The 22,478-nt window shown below is 40.6% G+C and overlaps 1 protein-coding gene across 4 annotated transcripts in view; it reads left to right on the top strand.

Moving 5' to 3' along the window:
* Positions 1 to 22,478, top strand: part of ccdc57 (coiled-coil domain containing 57) — a 161,892-nt gene that overhangs the window by 110,203 nt on the left and 29,211 nt on the right. For all 4 annotated transcript variants that reach the window (XM_073026074.1, XM_073026075.1, XM_073026076.1 and 1 more), the window contains 5 exons: positions 11,929 to 12,129; positions 14,388 to 14,444; positions 15,646 to 15,874; positions 16,086 to 16,210; positions 16,490 to 16,621. In XM_073026074.1, the coding sequence (XP_072882175.1) occupies positions 11,929 to 12,129; positions 14,388 to 14,444; positions 15,646 to 15,874; positions 16,086 to 16,210; positions 16,490 to 16,621 (744 nt within the window). The remainder of the gene's footprint in view (positions 1 to 11,928; positions 12,130 to 14,387; positions 14,445 to 15,645; positions 15,875 to 16,085; positions 16,211 to 16,489; positions 16,622 to 22,478) is intronic.

A 22,478-nucleotide genomic window follows, 5' to 3' on the forward strand; every position in this document is an offset into this window, starting at 1 on the left:
TTTGGAAAATTTCATATTTTATAACCATATAACAATTACAGCACGGAAACAGGCCATCTCGGCCCTTCTAGTCCGTGCCGAACTCTTATTCTCACCTAGTCCCACTGACCCGCACTCAGCCCATAACCCTCTATTCCTATCCTGTTCATATACCTATCCAATTTTACTTTAAATGATAATACTAAACCTGCCTCTACTACTTCTACTGGAAGCTCGTTCCACACAGCTACCACTCTCTGAGTAAAGAAATTCCCCTTCGTGTTACCCTTAAACTTTTGCCCCCTAACTCTCAACTCATGTCCTCTTGTTTGAATCTCCCCTGTTTTCAATGGAAAAAGCCTATCCACATCAACTCTATCTATCCCCCTCATAATTTTAAATACCTCTATCAAGTCCCCCCTCAACCTTCTGCGTTCCAAAGAATAAAGACCTAACTTGCTCAACCTTTCCCTGTAACTTAGGTGCTGAAACCCAGGTAACATTCTAGTAAATCTTCTCTGTACTCTCTCTATTTTGTTGACATCTTTCCTATAATTCGGTGACCAGAACTGTACACAGTACTCCAAATTTGGCCTTACCAATGCCTTGTACAATTTTAACATTACATCCCAACTCCTAAATATTTATATTTTATATGAACCTATGTCCAAGTATATTCAGAGCTCCTTCTATCTGCTAGGCCATAGTTTCAAAATTTCTAGCAATCCTGAATAGTAACAGTAAGAAGAAATAAATGCCTGAATTAATATAGCTTTGTTCACAATTAGCTCAAAGTATTTTACAATCAGTGAGTCATCCTTTTGAAGAGCAAGCACACAGAAAATTGAAAGAATTATAAGGAATTAGTCTTCTAGTGTCACAAAGATGGTTAGATTCAGATTCAGTTTATTGTCATTTAGAAACCATAAATGCAATGCAGTTAAAAAATGAGACAACGTTCCCCCAGAATGATATCACAAAAGCATATGACAAAACAGACTACACCAGAAAATCCACGTAACGTTTGGCAATCCCCAATCCAGAGTCCGGAGAGGCTGCTGCATATTAATATCACGCTACCATCTTATCGCGTTCCCCGGAAAGGAGCTCCAAATCCACCAGACAAACAAGACCAAAAACTAATGCTACAAGACCTGCACAAAACCACATAATTACAACATTTAGTTACAACAGTGCAAACAATAGCATAATTGATAAAAAACAGACTATGGGCACAGTAAAAATAGTCCAAGATGTTAAAGGACTATAAGTTCAAAAGAAATCACCACAGTTTCCACAAGTCCCCAGGGTCCCCTCAGACTCGCCATCCCACGCCGGCGGCAGAAGGGAGTACCCCCGTTATGGACTTCCAAGGCGCCGCCCGACTCAGCCTCGCAGACGCAGCACACACCGAAAGCGAAATAACTTGGTATAACACTATGCATTTACTTACTCTTCCCATAACAAAACAATTTTTAAGTGTCTTTTATGGCAAGAATGTTCTTAGATGTCCAGAGTTCTCATTAAGTCATGATTTCAGGGAATCATCTTTGAATCTGAAAAAATACACCACAGTTGTCACTGACTTCATCAAGACCTGTGTGGATTAGTGTGTGCTTTCAAAAACATACCGGACATACTGTACCCAAACCAAAAGCCATGGATGAGCCAAGATATTCATAGTCTGCTGAGGGCTAGATCTACTGCATTCAAGACTGGTGACCAAAACTATAAAGGAATTCAAGTACAACCTATCATAGGCTATTTTTAGAGCATAAAAACAATTCCATAACACCGTAAGATAAAGCAGCAGAATTAGGCTGTTTGGTCCTGCAAGTTTGCTCCGCCAATTAATTCTGACTAATGTATTTTCCCTCACAGCCCCAACATCCTGCCTTCCCCTCGAATACCTTCATGCACTAAAAATTCAAGAATCTATCTACCTCTGCCTTAAATATACATAAAGACTTCTCCTCCACAGCTGCCTGTGGCAACGAATTCCATGGATTCCCCACTCTCTGCATAAAGAAATTCCTCCTCATCCCCATTCTAAAATGACACCCCTCTATTCTGAGGCTGTGTCCTCTAGTCTTAGACTCTCCCACCATAGGAAGTAACTTCTCCATATCCACTCTATCAAGGCCTTTAGCATTTGATAGCTTTTATGCACCTGGTGTTCCACAGGAGTTGGTGTTGGGAGCGCTTCTTTTTATGCTGTGTTTCAATGATTTTGATGATAGAATAGATGGCTATATTGCCAAGTTTGCAGATGATATGAAGATTGGTGGAGGGGCAGGTAGTGTTGAGGAAACAGGTAGGCTGCAGAAGGACTTAGACAGATTAGGGGAATGGGCAAGAGAATGGCAAATGAAATACAATGTTGGAAAATGCATGGTCATGCACTTTGGTAGTATAAATAAATGTGCGGACCATTTTCTAAATGGAGAGAAAATCCAGGAATATGAGATGCGGAGGGACTTGGGAGTCCTTATGCAGAACACCCTAAAGGTTAACTTACAAGTTGAGTCTATGGTATGGAAGGCAAATGTAGTGTTAGTATTCATTTCAAGTGGACTAGAATATAAAAGCAAGGATGTAATGTTGAGACTCTAGAAAGGACTGGTTATGTCTATCTTGGAGTATTGAGAGCAGTTTTAAGAGTTCTACTCTTAAGTTATACACTCTAAGAGTTCTTTTACCTTAAGCTCATTAATCAATTTCAGTTCATTGCTCAATACCCAATCCAGAACAGCTGATCATCTAGTGGGCTCAACCACGAGCTGCTTCAAAAAGCCAACTTGTAGGCATTCTACAAATCCCCCCTCTTGAAATCCAACACCAACCTGATATTCCCAATTTACCTGCATATTGAAATTCCCCATGACTATTGTAACATTGCCCTTTTAGCATGCATTGTCGATCACCCATTGCAATCTTTAGAACATATCCTTACTACTATTTGGGGGTCTCTATATAACTTCCATCACGGTCTTTTTACCCTTGCAGATCCTTAGCTCTATCCACAATGATTCAACACCTTCCGACCCTATGTCATCTCTTCCTAATGATTTGATTTAATTTTTTTAACAACAGAGCAATGCCACCCACTCTGCTTTCCTGCCTGTCCATTTAATACAATGTGTATCCTTGGACATTAAGCTCCTAGCTATAATCTTCTTTCAGCCATGATTCAGTGATGCCTACAACATCATACATGCCAATTTGTAGCTGTGCTGCAAGTTCATCTACCTTATTCCATATATTGCGTGTATTCAAATATAACACCTTTAGTTCTGTATTCTCCCTTTTCAATTTTGCCCGCCCTTTATATCGCAACTCATCCTGTTCACAACAATTTTGCCTTATCATTAGCCTCTCCTTGCTAGAAGTCTCATGACACATTGGCTCTGTTTGTAAACCAACTACCTGATCTTCAGCACTCTTGCTCTGGTTCCCATCCCCCTGCCAAATTAGTTTATTCCCTGCCAAACAACTCTAGCCAATCTGCCCACAGGGATATTGGATTCAGGTGTAACCTGCCCCTTTTGTACAGGTAATAACTTCCCCAGAAGAGATCCCAATGATCCATAAATCTAAACCCCTGCCCCAGCTCCTCAGCCTTCCATTCACCTGCCAAATCATTCTATTCTTACCCTCACTGGCACGTAGCACAGGCAGCATCCAGAGATTACTACCCTGGTGGTCCTTTTTCTCACCTTTCTACCTAGCTCCCTAAAATCTCTCTTCAGGACCTCCTCATCATTATATCACTGGTGCCAATATGTACCAAGACTTCTGGTTGCTCACCTTCGCCCTTAAGTATGCTATGGACCCAATTTGAGACATCCCTCATCCTGGCACCAGGAAGACGACATGCCATCTGGGTACCTCTATCGTGCCCACAGAACCTCGTTTCTGTTCCTCTGACTAAGGAATCCCCTATTAACACTGCTGGTCTCTTCATCTCTCTGCTCTTCTGAGCCACAGCACCAGACTCAGTGCCAAAGACCCAGTCTGTGTAGCTCCCCCATAGTAGGTCGTCCCTCTCAATAGTATCTAAAGTTGTATAATTATTATTGAGGGGAATGGTCACAGGTGTACTCTGTACTGGCTGTGCATTTCCCCTCCTTCTCCTGACAGTCACCCAGCTACCTGTCCTTTGCAATCTCTGGGTGACTACCTTCCTGTAATTCCTGCCGGTCATCTCATCGTTCTCCCATGTGAGTCAAAGGTCATCGAGCTGCATCTCCAGTTCCTTAATACGTTCTCTCAGGAGCTGCAACTTGGTGCACCTGGTACAGATGTGTTTATCTGGGAGACTGGATGTCTCCCAGACTTCCTGCATCCCACACAGAGTACAAAACACGGCCCCTGGAGCCATTCTCTCGAAATTACTATGTCCTAACATATGAGGAATGAACAAATAAGAACAGAGAGAGAGAGTAACTTACGAGATACTTTACCTCACCTGAACCTGATCTCGCTAAACCTGATGAGCCAAGGAGACTCTAAAGACTGGCACACTCACAAGAATGGCTGCTCCGTCCTTTCTAATGAATCCCTCTTGCTGATTGGTTGCTCCTTAACTCAGAGAAAATGCTGCAAAATTCTGTCTTTAAAATCTTGATCGCTATCCTGATTAAAAGTTAGCTCCTTTTAACAGCCCTGAAGTTTATTGTCCAGCTTAGAGAAAAATGCCATGAAGCTCTGCTTTTTAAATCTCGATTGCCCTCCTGATTAAAAGGTAGCTCTTTTTACACAGCCATCATGTTGATTGTCCAACTCAGAGAAAAAGCTTTTTAAATCGTGAACTGAAAAGATTCTGTTCAGATCTGACTGAAAAGTAGCTCTTTTTACACACTGCTTTGATTGTGATTGAGGTTAGCAACAGAATCTGATGCACGTCAACTCTCGCAGAGTTTGTAGGCCATTACTTCCAACAAAGCGAAACCTAACAACATGAATGGCTGTGATGCTTCATTCCAAATGAGCTCAACATCTTTTATGCATGCTTTGAAATGAAGACTGAAACTATGTGTGTGCGGGTCCCTGCAGCATTTGGTGACCCTGTGATCTCTCTAAGAGGCCAGCATCAGAGCATCTGTCAAGAGGGTGAACCCTCATAAAACCTGTGCCAATGAACTAGCAGGATGTTCAAGAACATCTTCAGTTTCCCACCTGCTTCAAAAGAGCAACAATCATACCATTGCCCAAGAAGAGCAGGCATGAGTTGCCTCAATGACTGTCATTGAGTAGCACTCACATCTACTGTGGCAAAGCGCTTTGCGAGGTTGTTCATGGCCAGAATCAACTCCTGCCTAAGCAAGAACTTGGACCCGTTGCAATTTACCCATTGTCACAATAGATCTACAGCAGATGCAATCTCACTGGCTCTCCACTTAGCCTTGGGTTACCTGGACTATAGCAATACATATATCAGGCAGCTGTTTAAAGATTACAGCTCAGCATTCAACACAATTATACCATCAGTTCTAATCAACATGCTCCAAAACCTGGGCCTCTGTACCTCCCTTTGCAACTGGATCCTTGACTTCATCACTGGAAGACCACAGTCAGTGTGGATCAGAAATAAAATTTCTTCCTCGATGACAATCAATGTGGCATACCTCAAGGATGCATGATTAGTGCACTGTTCTACCATCTCTACACACATGATTAAGTAGCTGAACACAGCTCAAACAGCATCAGTAAATTTGCCAGTGACATAACTAATGTTGGCAGAATTTCAGATGGTGATCAGGAAGTGTACAGGAGTGAGATTGATCAGCTGGTTGAGTGGTGTTGCAATAACAACCTTGCACTCAACATCAGTAAGACCAGGGAATTGATTCTGGACCACAGGAAGAGGAAGTCGAGGGAATACACAGCAGTGGAAAGGGTGAGCAGTTTCAAGTTCCTGGGTATAAACAGCTCTGAAGATCTATCCTTGGCCCAATATATTCACACAATTACAAATAAGGCATAACACTAGCCTGATACATCATCAAAGATGTTCACAAATTTCTACAGATGTACGAGGGACAACATTCTAACTAGTTGCCTCACCATCTGGTATGGAGGAGCGACTGCACAGAATTGGAAAAAGCTACAGAAAATTGTAAATTCGGCCAGATCTATTATGGGCACTAACCTTCCCAGCATCATAGACACGTTCAAAAATACATGCCTCAAAAAGGCGGTATCATTGTGGGCCGCCATCATCCAGTTCATGCCCTCTTCCCATCGAGGAGGTACAGGAGTCTGAAGATATTCACTCAGTGTTTCAGGTGCAGCTTCTTCCCCTCCGCCATTAGTTTTCAAAATGAACAATGAACCCATGAACACTACCTCACTCTTTTTTTATTCCCTTTTTGCACTGCTTTATTTTTTATATATACTTACCATTGTAATTATTATCTATTGCAATGTACTGCTGGCACAAAACAACAAATTTCACAACAAATGCCGGTGATATTAAATCTGATTCTGATTTCTCAATGATGTGCTAGTGAGTGTTGTAAAGCAGTGCACCCTCTGTAGAAGCAAGGAATTATTGAGTGCAGCTTTGCTACTTCCGTCCTTAGTTGTGCATGATCATACTTATAAAATGGCTGTGCACATTGCTGTTTATCAACACCAAATACTCATCATACTCTTATTGTAATACCTGTAAATTTTGCCCATTATTTGGATTAACACACAACTGGGAAAAGTTGGTTTCTTTTCCTTTTCCTGAGGCATCAACAACATACTGGGGTATAGTTTCAAGTGGCCCGTATTTCAAAGTCTTAATGGATGTTGGCAGGCCACAGAGATGTAACATCACAGTCTGGCATCATCCTTATAATGTGCCTTAGTTCAGTCTGAATCTTGAGTCTTAGATCAGAACAATGCCAACCACAAAGGCTATGATAAATTGGATAATTGTGACAGCAAAGGAAGCAGTGGCTAACAATTTAAAAACTTAAACTATAATTTACAAGTACTATGTGTTATCTTAAGGCAAAACAACTGGAAGAGAACTCCAGCTGTAGGTATCGAGGTTAAGCAAAATACTAAATCAAGGTAAAGGCTTGTAGCTTTGTCAAAAAGCAGGAAAGGCGAGGTTTGGGAGAACTTCAGCAGAAGAGGACTAGGTCATTGATAAGGAAAGATAATGCAGAATATGAGGATAGAGAAGTGAGAAACATTAAAACAGGTTGTAAGAGATCTTGCAGATAGGAAAGAAAAGAAAAAATTAACAAATGTTAATGTGGATATCTTAGAGACTGAGATTGGAGAAGTTATGCTACAGACTGATGAAATGGTAGAGAAGCCAAACACATATTTTGAAAATGGATTCTTCAACTTCAGCGGCTTCATCAATGACCTTCCTTCTGTCATAAGGTCAGAAATAGGGATGTTCGCAGATGACTGCACAATGTTCTGCACCATTCGTGACTCCTCAGATAGTGAAGCAATTCATACTCAAATGCAGCAGGACCTGGACAATATCCAGGCTTGGGCTGACAAGTGGCAAGTAACATTCGAGACACGCAAGTGCCATGCAGTGACCATCTCCAACAAGAGAGGCTCTAACCATCGTTTCTTGACATTCAGTGGCATCACCATTACTGAATCACCTATTATCAACATCTTGAGGATTACCATTGACAGGAAACTGAATGGTCTAGCTATATAAACACCATGGCTACAGAGCAGGTCAAAAGCTAGGAATCCTGAGGTGTGTAACTTATCTTTTGACTCCCCAGAGCCTGTCCACCATCTGCAAGGCTCAGGTCAGGAGTGTAATGGAATACTTGCCACTCACCTGGATAAGTGCAGCTCCATCAACACTCAAGAAGCTTAATGTCATCCAGTACAAGGCAGCCCACTTGATTGGTACCCCTTCTACAAGCATCCAATCCCTCCACTGTTGAAAGTACAGTTACAGCAGTGTGTGCTATCTACAAGATGGACTGCATCAAAACTCCAAAGTTCTAAGGTAGCACCTTCCAAACCCATGACCACTACCATCTAGAAAGATAAGAACAGCAGATACCTGGGAACACTACCACTTGGAAATCCCCCTCCAAGTCACTTACCATCCTGACTTGGAAACATATTGCCTTACCTTCATTGTCACTGGGTCAAAATAATGGAATTCCTTCCCTAACAGCACTGTGGGTGTACCTACACCTCAGGGACTGCAGTGGTTCAAAAAAGTAGCTCATGACCACCTTCTCAAGGGCAGTTAGGGATGGGCAATAAATGCTGGCTTAGCTGGCAACACCCATAACCCATAAATGAATTTAAAAAATCATGGAAGACACACAAAGAAACCTCCTAGAAATAATGGAGAACTATAGGTTTTGACAAAGAAGCTGACATTAGTTTTAAAAAGTATTGAAGAAATTAATGACACTGAAAGCTGATATAGTCCCAGATCAAGGTAAAATTTTTCAAAGACTTAGCTATTTGTCATCTTCCAAAATTGCATAGATTCTAGAACTGTTACCACAGGTTGGAAGATAGCAAATGTTAATCCCACTTTTTAAGAACGGAGGAAGAGAGGAAACAGAAAAATTATTGTCCAGTTAGGCTGACATAAATACCACACAACAATCTATTATTAAGGAAGTGATTACAGGACACATAAATTTATAATAAGATTAGGCAAATTCAATGTGGATAAATAAAAGGGAACTCACAATTGACAAATCCTGTTGGAACTTTGAGAGTGTAATAAGTAGCATAGATGGGGAAAACTAGTGCATCGGTGGATTCAGTCTTGCTTAAATAAACAGAATACGCCCATTGAGAATGAATGATCATCTTCAGGTTGATAGTGACTTGTGAGATACTGCATGGGATCGGTGTTGGGATCCAGGCTGTTCTCAATCTTCGTCAATGATTTGGATAAAGGGATTAAGTGTAAAATATCAATATTTGCTGATGTCAGTTGGAGAACACACACAGGCTAAGGGAATGGGCAAACACCTTTAAGGTGGAATATTCTAAAAAATGGAAACATACAGTGTTTTATAAATGTTGAGAAATGTTCAAAGGGACCTGGGTGTCCTTCAAAACAAATCACTGGGAGTTAACAAGTTATAGCAGGTAAAGGAAGGCAAATGGTCCTTATACAGCTGTATTTGAGGACAAGAGACAATGATGCTCCATTTATACATTGCTCTGCTGAGAGTGTATATGAAATATTGAGTACAGGTCTGGTCCCCAGCCTCAGGAAGGAATATACTTGTGAAAAATATTCAGCAAAGGTTCATCAAATTGATTCCTGGAATGGTGGATTTGACATAAGTGAGGAGAGGTTAAAAATCTGGGTTGAGACCCTTGAATTTAGTAGAATGAGAGATGATCTCATTGAAACACAGAATTTTAACTTTTTTTGATAAGTTTCACATGGGAGTATTGTTTTCCCTGTCCGGATGTCAATAACCAGGAATCATAATTTGAAAATGGGGAATCAGCCTTTTAGGACAGAGGTGAAAACACACTTCTTCAGTCAGGGAATAGTGAATCATAAGACTTATCTTCCCACCCAATTATGGAGGCTCAGTCATCAAATATATCCAAGACAAAGATCAAAAGGTTTCTTAGATGTTAAGGATATCATCTGATGCAGACATATTTACTGATGTGTTGCTATTACTAGGTGAAGGTATTGATATAATATTGATATATTCGTGGCCTAAGGTAGAAGGAGTCAATTTTAGAAAACCTACCACATCTATTTTTCAACATAGGCCTCTCCTACATTTACACACTTAGTCCAGCGGTCGTGGAGCATAGGGATCTTGGACCTCAAGGAAGTGTCCACAGATGGGTGATTGATAAGTTTGTGGCCTAAGGTAGAAGGAGATGAGTTATTAACTTCAAACTTTCTGCATAATCAAAGAGTTGACCTACATGTGCATGTAACGAGAGCTGTATAACTCATCTCCTTCTACCTTAGGCCACAAACTTATCAATCACCCATCTGTGGACACTTTCTGGAGGTCCAAGATCTGTATGCTCCACAACTGCTGGACTAAGTGTTAAATGTAGGAAGGGACCATGTTGAAAAATAAATGTTCTAGGTTTTCTAATATTGACTCTTTCTACCTTAGGTCACGAACATATCAATCACCCCTCGTACTTGGGAAGCTAAAAGGTTTGAAGGTAGATAAGTCACCTAAAACAGATAGACTACGCCCCAGGGTCTAAAGGAGGTAGCTGAAAAGATCCTGGAGGCGTTAGTAATGATCTTTCAAGAATCACTAGATTCTGGAATTGTTCTGGAAGACTGGAAATTGTAAATATCACTTCACTCTTTAAAAAGATAGGAGAAAGGAAATTATAGATCAATTAGCCTGACTTCAGTGGTTGGGAAGATGTTGGAGTCCATTATTTAGGATGAGGTTTCAGTGTACTTGGAGGTGCATGATAAAGTGGGCCAAAGTCAGCAATGTTTCCTTAAGGGGAAATCTTGATTGACAGATCTGTTGGAATTCTTTGAGGAAATAACAGGAGGGATTGACAAAGGAGAGTTAGTGGATGTTGTTTACTTGGATTTTCAGATAGCCTTTGACAAAGTGCCACACACGAGGCTGCTTAGCAAGATAAGAGCCCATAGTGTTAGAGGAAAGATACTAGCAAGGATAGAAGATTGGCAGACTGGCAGCAGCATAGTATCTGAATAATGGGGGTCTATTCTCATTGGCGGAGGTGTTCTACAACAGTTGGTATTGGGACAGCTTTTTTTCATGGTTAAATGTTAACGATTTGCATAATGGAATTATGGCCAAGTTTGCAGATGATATGAAGATAGATGGATGAGCAGGTAGTGTTGAGGAAGCAGTGAGTCTGAAGAAGCACTTGGACAGATTAGGAGAATGGGCAAAGAATTAGCAGGTGAAATATGGTGTCTGGTCATGCACTTTGCTAGAAGGAAAAAAGGTGTGAACTGTTTTGTAAATGGGGAGAAAATTCAAAAGTCAGAGGTGGAGAGGGACTTGGAAGTCCTTGTACAGGATTTTCTAAATGTTAACTTACAGGTAGAGACGGTGGTAAGGAAGACAAATAGAATATTAGCATTCATTTAGAAAGAGCAAGAACATAAAAGCAAGGATATGATGCTGCGGCTTTATAAGGCATTAGTCAGACCGCAGTTGGAGTATTTTGAGCAGTTTTGGGCCCTTCCAGTGCTGGCATTACGGATGGTCCAGAGGAGGTTAATGAAAATAATTCTGGCCATGAAGGGTTAACATATGAGTGTTTGATGTCTCTGGGCCTGTACCCTCTGGAGTTTGGAAGAACGAAGGGGCAGGGGCATTTCATTGAAGCCTATCAGATATTGAAAGGCCTAGATATAGTGGATGTGGAGAAGATATTTCCACACTCTTAGGGCGAGTCTCAGACCAGAGGGTACAACCTTAGAACAGAGGGATGTCCATTTTGAACAGAGATGAGAAAGAATTTCTTTAGCCAGAGGATGGCAAAAATGTGGAATTAATTGCCATGGATGGCTGTGGAGTCTTTGAGTATATTTAAAGCAGAGGTTGATAGGTTCTTGGTTAGTCAGAGGGACAAAGGTTATGGGGAAAAGGCAGGAGAATAAGGTTGAGAGGAATAATAAATCAGCCATGATGGAATGGCAAAGCAGACTCAATCGGCTGAGAGGCCTAAATTTGCTTCTATTGTATGCCTTATGGTCTTGCTGCAGGAAACAGGCACTACAGTCTTATTGAATGGTGAAGCAGGCGCAAGGCTCCAAATAGTCTAACCTTGTTACGTGTCATTTAATCCAGTGCACAGTGCAGAATACTCACTATTAACTGCCATTCAGATTATAAGGGAACCTTGTAATGTCTAGTTTCATAAACACCAAGTCAGTTGGTGTTCTGAAACTTTCTTACATCTGCTACATATCAAAATGTAGAATTCTATACTGTTTCTCTTCCTTCACAGACACGCCAGAAACAGGTTGAAACTAATCAATTACGATATGAATTAACCAGTCAGCAACAGAGAACTGGTTCAGAAATGTTAAGACTAAATGAACGTATTGCTGAACTGGAGTTACAGTTGACTGAAGCACACAAAGAAGCAGATGAGTATTTTAAGGGTAACCTTCAACAAAACTTAGAAACTGTTGCTTTAGGCAATGAGGTAAGCCCATTACTCACTAATTTGAATAATCCTCAAAATAAATATATTGTCCTTTGAGACTTTTTATTTTATTTTATGAATCTCGTGACTCTCCTTCATTGTTCAATAAGGTGATTTGTAAAAAGGGGATTATCTTCAACGACTTCACTTCCTTCTCCTGCAAATTTATCCCCTAACCTCTGATCTCTTTATATTTCTTATCTGCAAACTGCCTCATGGCAAAATAATCTAAAACAGAAGAAATGACTAAATGTACACATTGACAATGTTGAGCTCTACTTCATCACCATCTCTCAAATCTTACACTGTGTTTGAACTAGTTTGCCTCTTGTGAAGCAACCAGTCCTGGAAAAATAGAAACAAGTGAGTAGACTGATTGCCCTTGTTTTTGAAACCTTCTAAAAAAAAATCACCTTGTTCCTAACTCTGTGACACCATCCTTCTTTCTGGTGACTGCTTAAGGCTGAACTGAACCTCTCACACTCTTGACATCCTACTTGTCCCTGAGTTTTTTGGCTAATTCCATTTATATAACATTGCTTACCTCAGTGCATCTGATACTGAGCACCTCCTCCTTGTCTTTGCTCCTGTCAATTATTGGCATGCTTTCCTAGCTTCTTTCTTCCATAGCTTAAACACACTGAAAATTCTTCTAATTCTTCCCTCAGCTTGCTGACATTTATTAGTTCCTGATTTGGCTGTGCTTCAATTTTTAACTTTGCTTCCTGATTTCCAAACTTACCAACAGCTGGAGCCCAGCCTGAATCACTCCTGCAATGTTCTGAAATCCCTCAAAGAGATAAGAGCTACATTTGCTTGAAAAAGAAAATGTTGAGTTATACTAGGTAGTATCCATGGAGAGAGAAATTGTTACTATTTTGGTTAATGACTATTCATCAGAACTAGAAAAGCGTAAAAAATGAATGTGTCTTAAGTTGCAGAGAAGGTGAGAGATGAAAGGAACAAAAACATTTGTCATAGGGTATAGGTCAAGGTGATGTAATTGCTTCTGATACTATCTCAGAAGAAATGAATGATGATAATCCAATTTGATCACTCGGGATGAAGACAAATAGAGGAAGAGGAATGTGGGGTGTAGGGAGAGAGACAACAAACATACTGGAGCCATAAGATGCAGAACACAGCTGTATTTAGAAATCAGAAGTAAAAGAGAGTGCCAGAAATGTTTCAGCAGGTCAGGTACTGCTATTAGAGAGAGAGAGAGGACTGAGTTAATGTAACAGCTGGATGACCTTACAAAAGAACCGACCAGCTCTGACGCCAAAGATGGTTATCTGAAATTGTTGAATGCAATAATAAATCCTTGGGGCTGTGCTGTTCTAAATGGTGATGTGCTATCATTGAATTTATATTGGGCTTCACTGGAATAATGTTGAATGCCAAAGACAAAGGCAGAATAAAAGTGGAATGGAGGATTGGAGCGGGCAACTGAAGGCACAAGGTGCAATCTTGCGGACAGGACGCAAGTGTTTTGAAAAGCAGTTATTCAATCTGCACTTGGGTTTCCTCATTGCATTGAAGAGCCAATGTACTGAATTAGAAGTTCAAGTGAATTGCTGTTAAACGGTCTGCCTCAGTAAAGCAGCAGCTCACATGGTGGGACAGATATCCCTCTATAACAGGTGTGGAGTTGCCACAGTTCACTGGATTTGATATGGAGTCTGTTGTTGGAGTGCAGCCAGGAAGTGAGTTAGGATTTTGAGAATTTGCATGGGGGTCCCATATTCCCTGGCATTCACAAGGGTAGATACTGGGTTTTTGACACAGAGGTTTGCCAGTGAGTTCCTGCCCATCCTTGTGTTAAAAATTTGCTATAACTGCAAGTTGTTGCTGCCTTGAGTTGAAGAAAAAATACACCTATCCAAGTGTGTGTGTGTGTTTTTTTCCCCATTCTTTGGATCTGTCAAAATGCATCCCTAAAAATCTTCAAGATTTTTTTTGTTTCAGAAGTAGCTTTCTCTTAGTTGTTTTATTACATACTGCTGTTGTAATTTCAGAGGGTCAGTTCACCTCTAGGCAAGTTACGGACCTTGGTTAGTAATTGTTCTAATTGTTCTAATGCAAATCAAATTTGTCTCCTCAAGAAGTCGCAATGCCCCAAAAGGGCATATCATGGTTTGTAAATGGCTATTGAAAGCAAAGAAGGAGATTGCTTGCCACATCTGTGTGCAGCAACCTATTGTTTTTAAAAGGATAAGGTTACAAAGTACATTTCAAGAAATGAATCATTTTTGCAGGTTTCAGCTCTGAAACTGGACTTGGCGAGTGGCCGTGTCCCAGTGGTTGTTGAACAGGTATGTAGTTATTTCACTGTTATTATTCAACACAACATCCAATAAAAACTAGATGAAACCCATGTTGTCAAAGGAAGAATATGCAAACTTCATACAGATAGCATCCAAGCTTAGGATAATACCTGACTGCTAGAACTTTGTAGCAGTAATGCTAACTACAGCAACATTGTACCACACAAGCTCAAGCACTACAGTTAAGACCTCATTAACTAACTTACCTTCTATAACACGGGAAGTCCACTTAACCTATCTGATTGGATGGGGTAATCCATCAATGCATTCTGAGTCAAGTATGAGAAATTAAATTTGATCATCTGAAAAAAGAGAGTTAACATGTATTTACAGGAAAAATGTTAAAGTCTGGGTTTCTGCAGTTCTATAATATGTTTTGTAATTGTAAAGAAATTTCAGATCTTGTTCTATTTAATGTAATTTGTAATAATAAATTAAAGAATTTTCTGATATTTTAATTTTATTCTGTGAGTAATTTTGAATCTTTCTGCAATTTCCTGTGGTGTCTCCATTCTCACTGCCTTGATAATGAAGGTGTACCTTGCTTGCTTACTCTGCCACCATCTGTGAAGAGCAGAAAGGGATGTAGGTTTTCAGAGTGAGTAGCTCTGAGTTTCATGGACAGCGAGAAGTTTGTCAAAAGCTACTGGGGATTTAAGTATTTTTTATTAAAATTGACATCCATAAAGGCATGGAGGCGTAGTGGTTAGCATAGTGCTTTACAGTACAGACGGCCCAGGTTCAGTTCCACCATTGCCTATAAGAAGTTTGTATGTTCTCCCCGTGACTGTGGGGGATTCCTCTGGGTGCTCTGGTTTCCTTCTACTGTTCAAAGATGTACCAGTTGGTACATTAATAGGTTATTGTAAATTGACCTATGATTAGGCTCAGATTAAATCGGGGGATTGCTGAGCAGATTGGTTTGAAGGCCCAGAAGGGCTTATTCTACACTGTATCTCAATAAAAAAAAAATATTTTTAAAAATTGGGGCACAACTTGTACAGTGGTGAGGATGTTATGGTAACTCTCCAGAGAAGTGAAATCAGTTTTAACCTTCTTTTCTGAAATAATTTGGAAGCAACTACGTCAAGCAATGTGGCTAGTGATATTGGCTTCAATTATCAAATGCTCTGAAATGTTATTTTTAGGAAGTAGATGGTGAATTCTATCTTGTTTCTCTTTTACTCAGGATGAACTTGTCAAAGAACTTCAAGGAGAAATTCTTCAACTGCGAAAACAACTGATTCATTCACAGTCAAGTAACCACCCCTCACAACAGCAAAGCTCTAAAGTATTGGTTTTGCGATCCAAACTAAAGCAGGCTGCTCACTACATCAGTCAGCTATCCCGTGACAAACAGCAGCTGATTGAGATAGGCAATCGACTCCGTGCGGAACTGGTTAAATCTGGATTAAGTGGTATGTGGCCAGTTACTACACAAATCCTTTTTTAGATTACAAAGCAAGTAATCTACAGGGTAGTAGGAAATTCCATCATTGCACTGGACATGAAGTCCACAATCCATTTCCACATCCAGCCACATAACGTGTAACTGTTCCCTGTTGTGTACCTACTGTGATTACTCACAGATATGGTTATGCCATCAGTAATCATGCCTTTCTCTCACAGTTTCTCAGCCATCTGTCACAGTGAGCCATTTGGACCTACCTACTCAGTTACCGAGAGAGCTGGCAGAGGAAGCTCAGAATCGCCTGTCTGCTTTGGAACACCTACAATACCAACTCACTACCCAGGTAATAATATTCACTGTGCATGTAGTATTTCATATTCAAAGTTCCTCTCCAAATCCCAGAATGCTTTTTATCATAAATTTGCTTGCTTTTAAACTTATTTACTTCATTATTACAGTTTTTGTTTAACCTTCAGATTCCCTTAGCCATATACTATTCCTTTGGTATCCTTTGTCAAGTACCTTTGCAATTAAGTTTTACTCCTTTATTTGAAATTTGAATTTAGTTTGGCATGTAGCTATTATAATATTTCAATTAAAAAAGAATGCTGTTTGTTTTCAGGAATTGCAATATGCACAGCTGACACGTTTCAAAAAAGTTCCCATCACTGTGCAGCAGAGTTCATCAGAAAGTGAAAATGGCCAGAATACTATCAACGGGAAAACTGGAAGTGAAGAACAAACTGCAGATAAGGTAAACAAAGACTGTCATACCAAATCTCTTCGAACTCCTAATAAAGTATCGCCACTGTCTTGCCTTCTTTATAACTACATTAATATGTTGGGACCAGGTTAGATCCTCAGAGATGTTGACACCATGGAACTTGAACTTCTCCACTCTCTCCACTTCTGATCCCTCTATGAGGATTGGTATGTGTTCTTTCTTCTTACCCTTCCTGAAGTCCACAATCAGCTCTTTCGTCTTATTGACATTGAGTGCCAGGTTGTTGCTGTGGCACCATTCCACTAGTTGGCTTATCTCACTCCTGTATGCCCTCTTGGCACCACCTAAGATTCTACTAAAGATTGTTGTATCATCAACAAATTTATAGATGGTATCTGAGCTATGCCTAGCCACACAGTCATGTGTATATAGAGAGCAGAGCAGTGGGCTAAGCACATACCCCGAGGTGCGCCAGTGTTGATCATCAGCAAGGAGGATATGTTATCACCAATCTGCCCAGATTGTAGTCTTTTGGTTAGGAAGTCGAGAATCCAGTTTCAGAGTGAGGTACAGAGGCCCAGGTTCTGCAACTTCTCAATCAGGATTGTGGGGATGATGGTATTAAATGCTGAGCTATAGTCGATGAACAGCATCCTAATGTGGGTGTTTGTGTTGTCCAAGGGGTCTAAAGCTGTGTGGAGAGCCACTGAGATTGCGTCTGCCATTGATGTATTGTGGCGATAGGCAAATTGCAATGGGCACAGGTCCTTGCTGAGGCAGGAGTTCAGCCTAGTCATGACCAACCTCTGAAAGCATTTCATCACTGTTGATCTGAGTGCTGCCGGGCAATAATCATTAAGGCAGCCCACATTATTATTCTTAGGCACTAGTATAATTATTGCCCTTTTGAAGCAAGTAGGAACTTCTGCCCGTAGCAGTCAGAGGTTGAAAATGTCCTTGAATACTCCAGCTAGTTGGTCGGCATAGGTTTTCAGAACCTTACCAGGTAATTCATCAGGAACTTGTAAGAAAGTATAGGCACTGCCGTGTCCACTTGCTGATGGCATTTGCAAGTGGATTCCAGGACAAATCCTCTGATTTGATAATACCAAAGAATTTAAAGCTACTGACCCTCTCCACCCCTGATTCCCAATGAGGACTTGTTCATGGACTTCCAGCTTTTTCTCCTATAGCCAAAAATCAGCTCTTTAACATTGTTGACCAAAACCATATTTGCTTTTCTGCAATGTGGAGAAAAAACATCATAAAATTAATTACTTGCAAGCCCTAGTATAAGCTGTATTGTATGGATATGGAAATTGGTGAATATAAACACAAATATATGGAATTTTTGCAGAGTAATGGTGTGAGTAGAAATAGGCATGATGGTCATTATTGTTGCAGTATTGAGCCTTTTCCTATAACTCAAAAATCTACTAACATGCTGAAGAGAGCAGTCAGGTACTTTATGGCAGAAAAGACTAATAAGGAATTTATCGAAGAAGATTGCATTACTTCATTTTAAAACAGCAAATAGTTAAAAGGCATTACATAACATATAAAAATAAAATCTTTAAAAATTATTTTAAAAACTGATGAGTATTTTAAAACAGTTCAAAAGCTCTTGACAGTAACATGTAAGGTGTCAGGATATTCTGAGAGCAAGGTCTGTTGGTTCACCACCTAAGGCCTGATGGTTGCTTTGCATTCCCTCTACCTTGCAAAACAATCTTGGTCACCTCACCTGGTTTTCCACTGTGATTAAAAAGTAAGAATGAAAAGGCAATCAGTCAAGCACTGTCTCATCCATTTGAATATACTCAAAGCTGGGATAGATTTTTGAAATTCTGCGTAAATTAACAGTTTAACGGACAAGATAGGAAAATGCATCACAGACAAATAAGCCATGAACTTGAATGACAAGGTATACTTTCATATGAACTTCAAAAATTTTTAATTATTTTAAACGCAGTTAGTCCATTTTGTATGGATTGGCAAAGGATACATTTTATGATCGGTCGTGTAGTTTTCAGATGTAGTCACTACTTTAGCCAGCAGGTGGTGCCAAATAGCCTTTCTAGTTGAGTTTGAACCTGATGAAATTCCAGATAGTGGATCAGAATTGAGCTAAAAACGTAAGTATCTTTTTCCAAGACTGGTAATACACACAACCTTTTAAATTAGAGAATTATTAGTGTGCTTTGGGATTACCATTGTGCACAGCAAATTGGCAGGGTTCCACACTGGAAGGATTAAAATGCCAAATTACCACTCACTTTTATTTTGCTCCTTCAAGATTGTCAAGATGCTTGCCCGGTGAAATGGCCTATAAGTGATTTCTCTCAGGGAATTGCTACCCTATCAAACTAATCAATAATGCTTGAAGATTCAAGAATATAAAATATGTATTCTTCTGGTTGCAGCAACAAAATATGGTGGAAGTACTCAGCAGATCAAATGTGGATGCTGTTGGTGCTTCTAACAGCTACCATTGTTTTCTAAAACTTTCAGGGATTTTGCTTCAATAATTCTTATCACTTCCATTTTTCTGATCTTTAAAATAACTGCATAAAATTTCCTTACAACATAGAATGACTTTATTCCAAGCTATTAAAATGGCATGCCACGTTTCAGTGAATCTAAGCAGACAGTTTTTGACCTCTGTGTCTCTTTGGTTAGGGATGGGATAAATCAACTGGTATTTGTCTAAACATATATGTAAATAAGACAATTTTGATATTTAATCAACATTTTGTCTTTTGAAATACAGAATAGCACCCTAATTGGTAACTTGAGAGAGAATGAAGAAGATGGAGGAACCCAACACATTTTTTTAAAAATTGACTGTGTTTAAGAAAGTTACTAGAATTATTAGAAACAACTCTTTTGGAGACATTAAATTTTGTAGCTGGTGCCTGTATGGATACTTCCCTCTGTAACTGGATCCTTGACTTCCTCATCAGGAGACTACGGACAGTGAGGATTGGAAATAACATCTCCTCCTTATTGACAATCAAAACTAGCATGCCTCAGGTATGCGTGCTTTGCTCACTGCTTTCTCTACAACCACGTCTATGAGGTTGGACACATCTGAAATGGCATCTATAAATCGGCCAAAGAGTGTTGGCAGAAATTCAGATGGTGATGAGGATGTGTATAGGAGTCAGATAGAGCAGTTGAATGAGTGGTGTCGCATCAACAACCTTGCACTCTATATCAGTAAGACCAGGAAATTGATTGTGGACTTAAGGAAAGGAAGTCAAGGGAACACAAGGGGTGCCGTGCGCAATCATAATCGATTGAAAACGGACGTGGAAGCATGGAGAAACATCGGGAAATTCCAGGAAGACCTTCTTCGTTGCTGCTGCTGCTGTGAGGTCCGGGACTCTGCTGGAAGAACAGGCCCCCAGTCCTCGGGGTCGCGTTGCCAATGGCCGTCTTAATACGCTCGGCAGAGGATGGTGCTCGGAGAAGCTGTGCCGGAGGGGATGGTCGGCTCGGAGGTTCGACGGACTCAGGTCGCTTTCAGTGTGTGCTGCATCTGCGAGGCTGGTTTCGACGGTGCTTCTATTGTGTGCTGCGTCTGCGAGGCTGAGTAGGGCGGCGCCTTGGAAGTCCATAGCGGGGGTATTCCCTTCTGCTGCCGGCGTGGGATGGCAAGTCTGTCGGGACCCTGGGGACTTGTGGAAACTGTGGTGATTTCTTTTGAACTTACAGTCCTTTAACATCTTGAACTATTTTTACTGTGCCCATAGTCTGTTTTTTATCAATTATGCTATTGTTTGCACTGTTGTAACTAAATGTTGTAATTATGTGGTTTTGTGCAGGTCTTATAGCTTTAGTTTTTGGTCTTGTTTTTGTCTGGTGGATTTGGAGCTCCTTTCCAGGGAACGCGCTAGAGGGTAGCGTGATATTAATACGCAGCAGCCTCTCCGGACTCTGGATTGGGGATTGCCAAACGTTACGTGGATTTTCTGGTGTAGTCTGTTTTGTCATATACTTTTGTGATATCATTCTGGGGGAACGTTGTCTCATTTTTTAACTGCATTGCATTTGTGGTTTCTAAAAGACAATAAACTGAATCTGAATCTGATTAGTCCTCATCCAGAGAGCAGCAGTGGAAAGAGTGAGCAGTTTCAATTTCTGGGTGTCAACATCTTGAGGAGACATGGTATGACACCAAAGACACTCGCATATTTCTACCATGGAGGGCATTGTAACTGGTTGCGTCACCATCTGGTATGGAGGGGCCACTACAAAAGACTGGAAAAAGTTGTGAACTCAGCCAGCTCCATCATTGGTTCTAGCCTCACCAGCATCAAGGACATCTTCAAAAGCCTCAGAAAGGCAGCATCCATCATTAAGGACCCTCATTACCCAAGGCATGCCCTCTTCTCATTGCTACCATCGAAGAGGAGGTACAGGAGCCTGAAGACACATATTCAACGTTTTAGGTACAGGTCTTTGCTTCCACCATCTGATTTCTGAATGGACAATGTATCCATGAGCACAGCCTCACAATTTTTTTTGAGTTTTGCTTTCGTTTTGCACTACTTAAATTTTATTATATATTTCTTATTGTAATTTATATTTATTTTATTATAATGTTTTGCACTGTACCACTGCCACAAAACAACAAATTTCTCAAAATACACCAGTGATATTAACAAACAAGAGAAAATCTGCAGATGCTGGAAATCCAAGCAACTCTCACAAAATGCTGCAGGAAATCCTTTTCTCTTTTCCTTAGATGCTGCCTGGCCTGCTGAGTTCCTCCAGCATTTTGTGTGTGTTGCTAGTGATAATAGTCCTGATTCTGATACACCATCATGGTTGAATGATTTCCTGGGAAGGACAGTATTCCTTTTGCATTTGGGAATGATCAACAAGCTTCGAAACCTGGGCTTCTGTACTTGCAACTGGATCCTCAACTTCCTCATCAAGAGACCATAATCAGCGTGGATTGGAAATAACATATCCTCGCTGACAGTCAGTACAGACACGGACAAGGAGGTGTGCCTAGCCGACTACTCTACTCTCTTTACACTTTGTGTGGCTAGGCATATCTCAAACACCAATTATAAATTTGCCAGTGACACCATTTTAGGTGGCAGATTCTCAGATGACAACAAAGGCATACAGGAGTGAGATAGATTGGCTGGTTGAGTGTTTTTGCAACAACAGCCTTGCCCTCAAAGTCAGTAAGACCAAGGAACTGATTGAGGATTTCAGGAAGGGGTAGTCAGGAGAACCTACACCAGTCCTGATTGAAGGGTCAACAGTTGAAAGTGTGACGAGGTTCAAGTTCCTGGTGTCAACATCTTAGAGGATCTATCCTCTGCCTAGAATACTAATGCAATCACAAAAAAAGGCATATCAGCAGCTAAACTTCATCAAAACTCTTGCAAATTTCTACAGAAATACCATGCAGAGAATTCTGACTGGTTGCATTGCTGCCTGATATTGAGGCTCCAGTGCACATGATTGTAATAGACTGTAGATGTTGTAGACTCAGCTCCACCATGGGCACAAGCCACCCCACCATCAAGGACATCTTCAAAAGGTGATGCCTCAAGAAGGTGGCATCCGTCATTAAGGGCACTCACCATCTGGGCCATGCCTTTTTCTCATTACTACCATCAAGGAGGAGGTACAGCAGTCTAAAAATGCACACTCAGCCAAGAGATTTCTATGAACCCCTGAACACTTCCTCAGGATGTGTATAAGATGATGAGAGGCATTGATTATGTGGATAGTCAGAGGCTTTTCCCCCGGGCTGAAATGGCTAACACAAGAGGGCGCAGTTTTAAGGTGCTTGGAAGTAGCTACAGTGGAGATGTCAGGGTTAAGTTTTTTACACAGAGAGTGGTGAGTGCGTGGAATGGCC

The sequence above is a fragment of the Hemitrygon akajei genome, chromosome 22 (assembly GCF_048418815.1).
Source record: "Hemitrygon akajei chromosome 22, sHemAka1.3, whole genome shotgun sequence".
NCBI lineage: Eukaryota > Metazoa > Chordata > Chondrichthyes > Myliobatiformes > Dasyatidae > Hemitrygon > Hemitrygon akajei.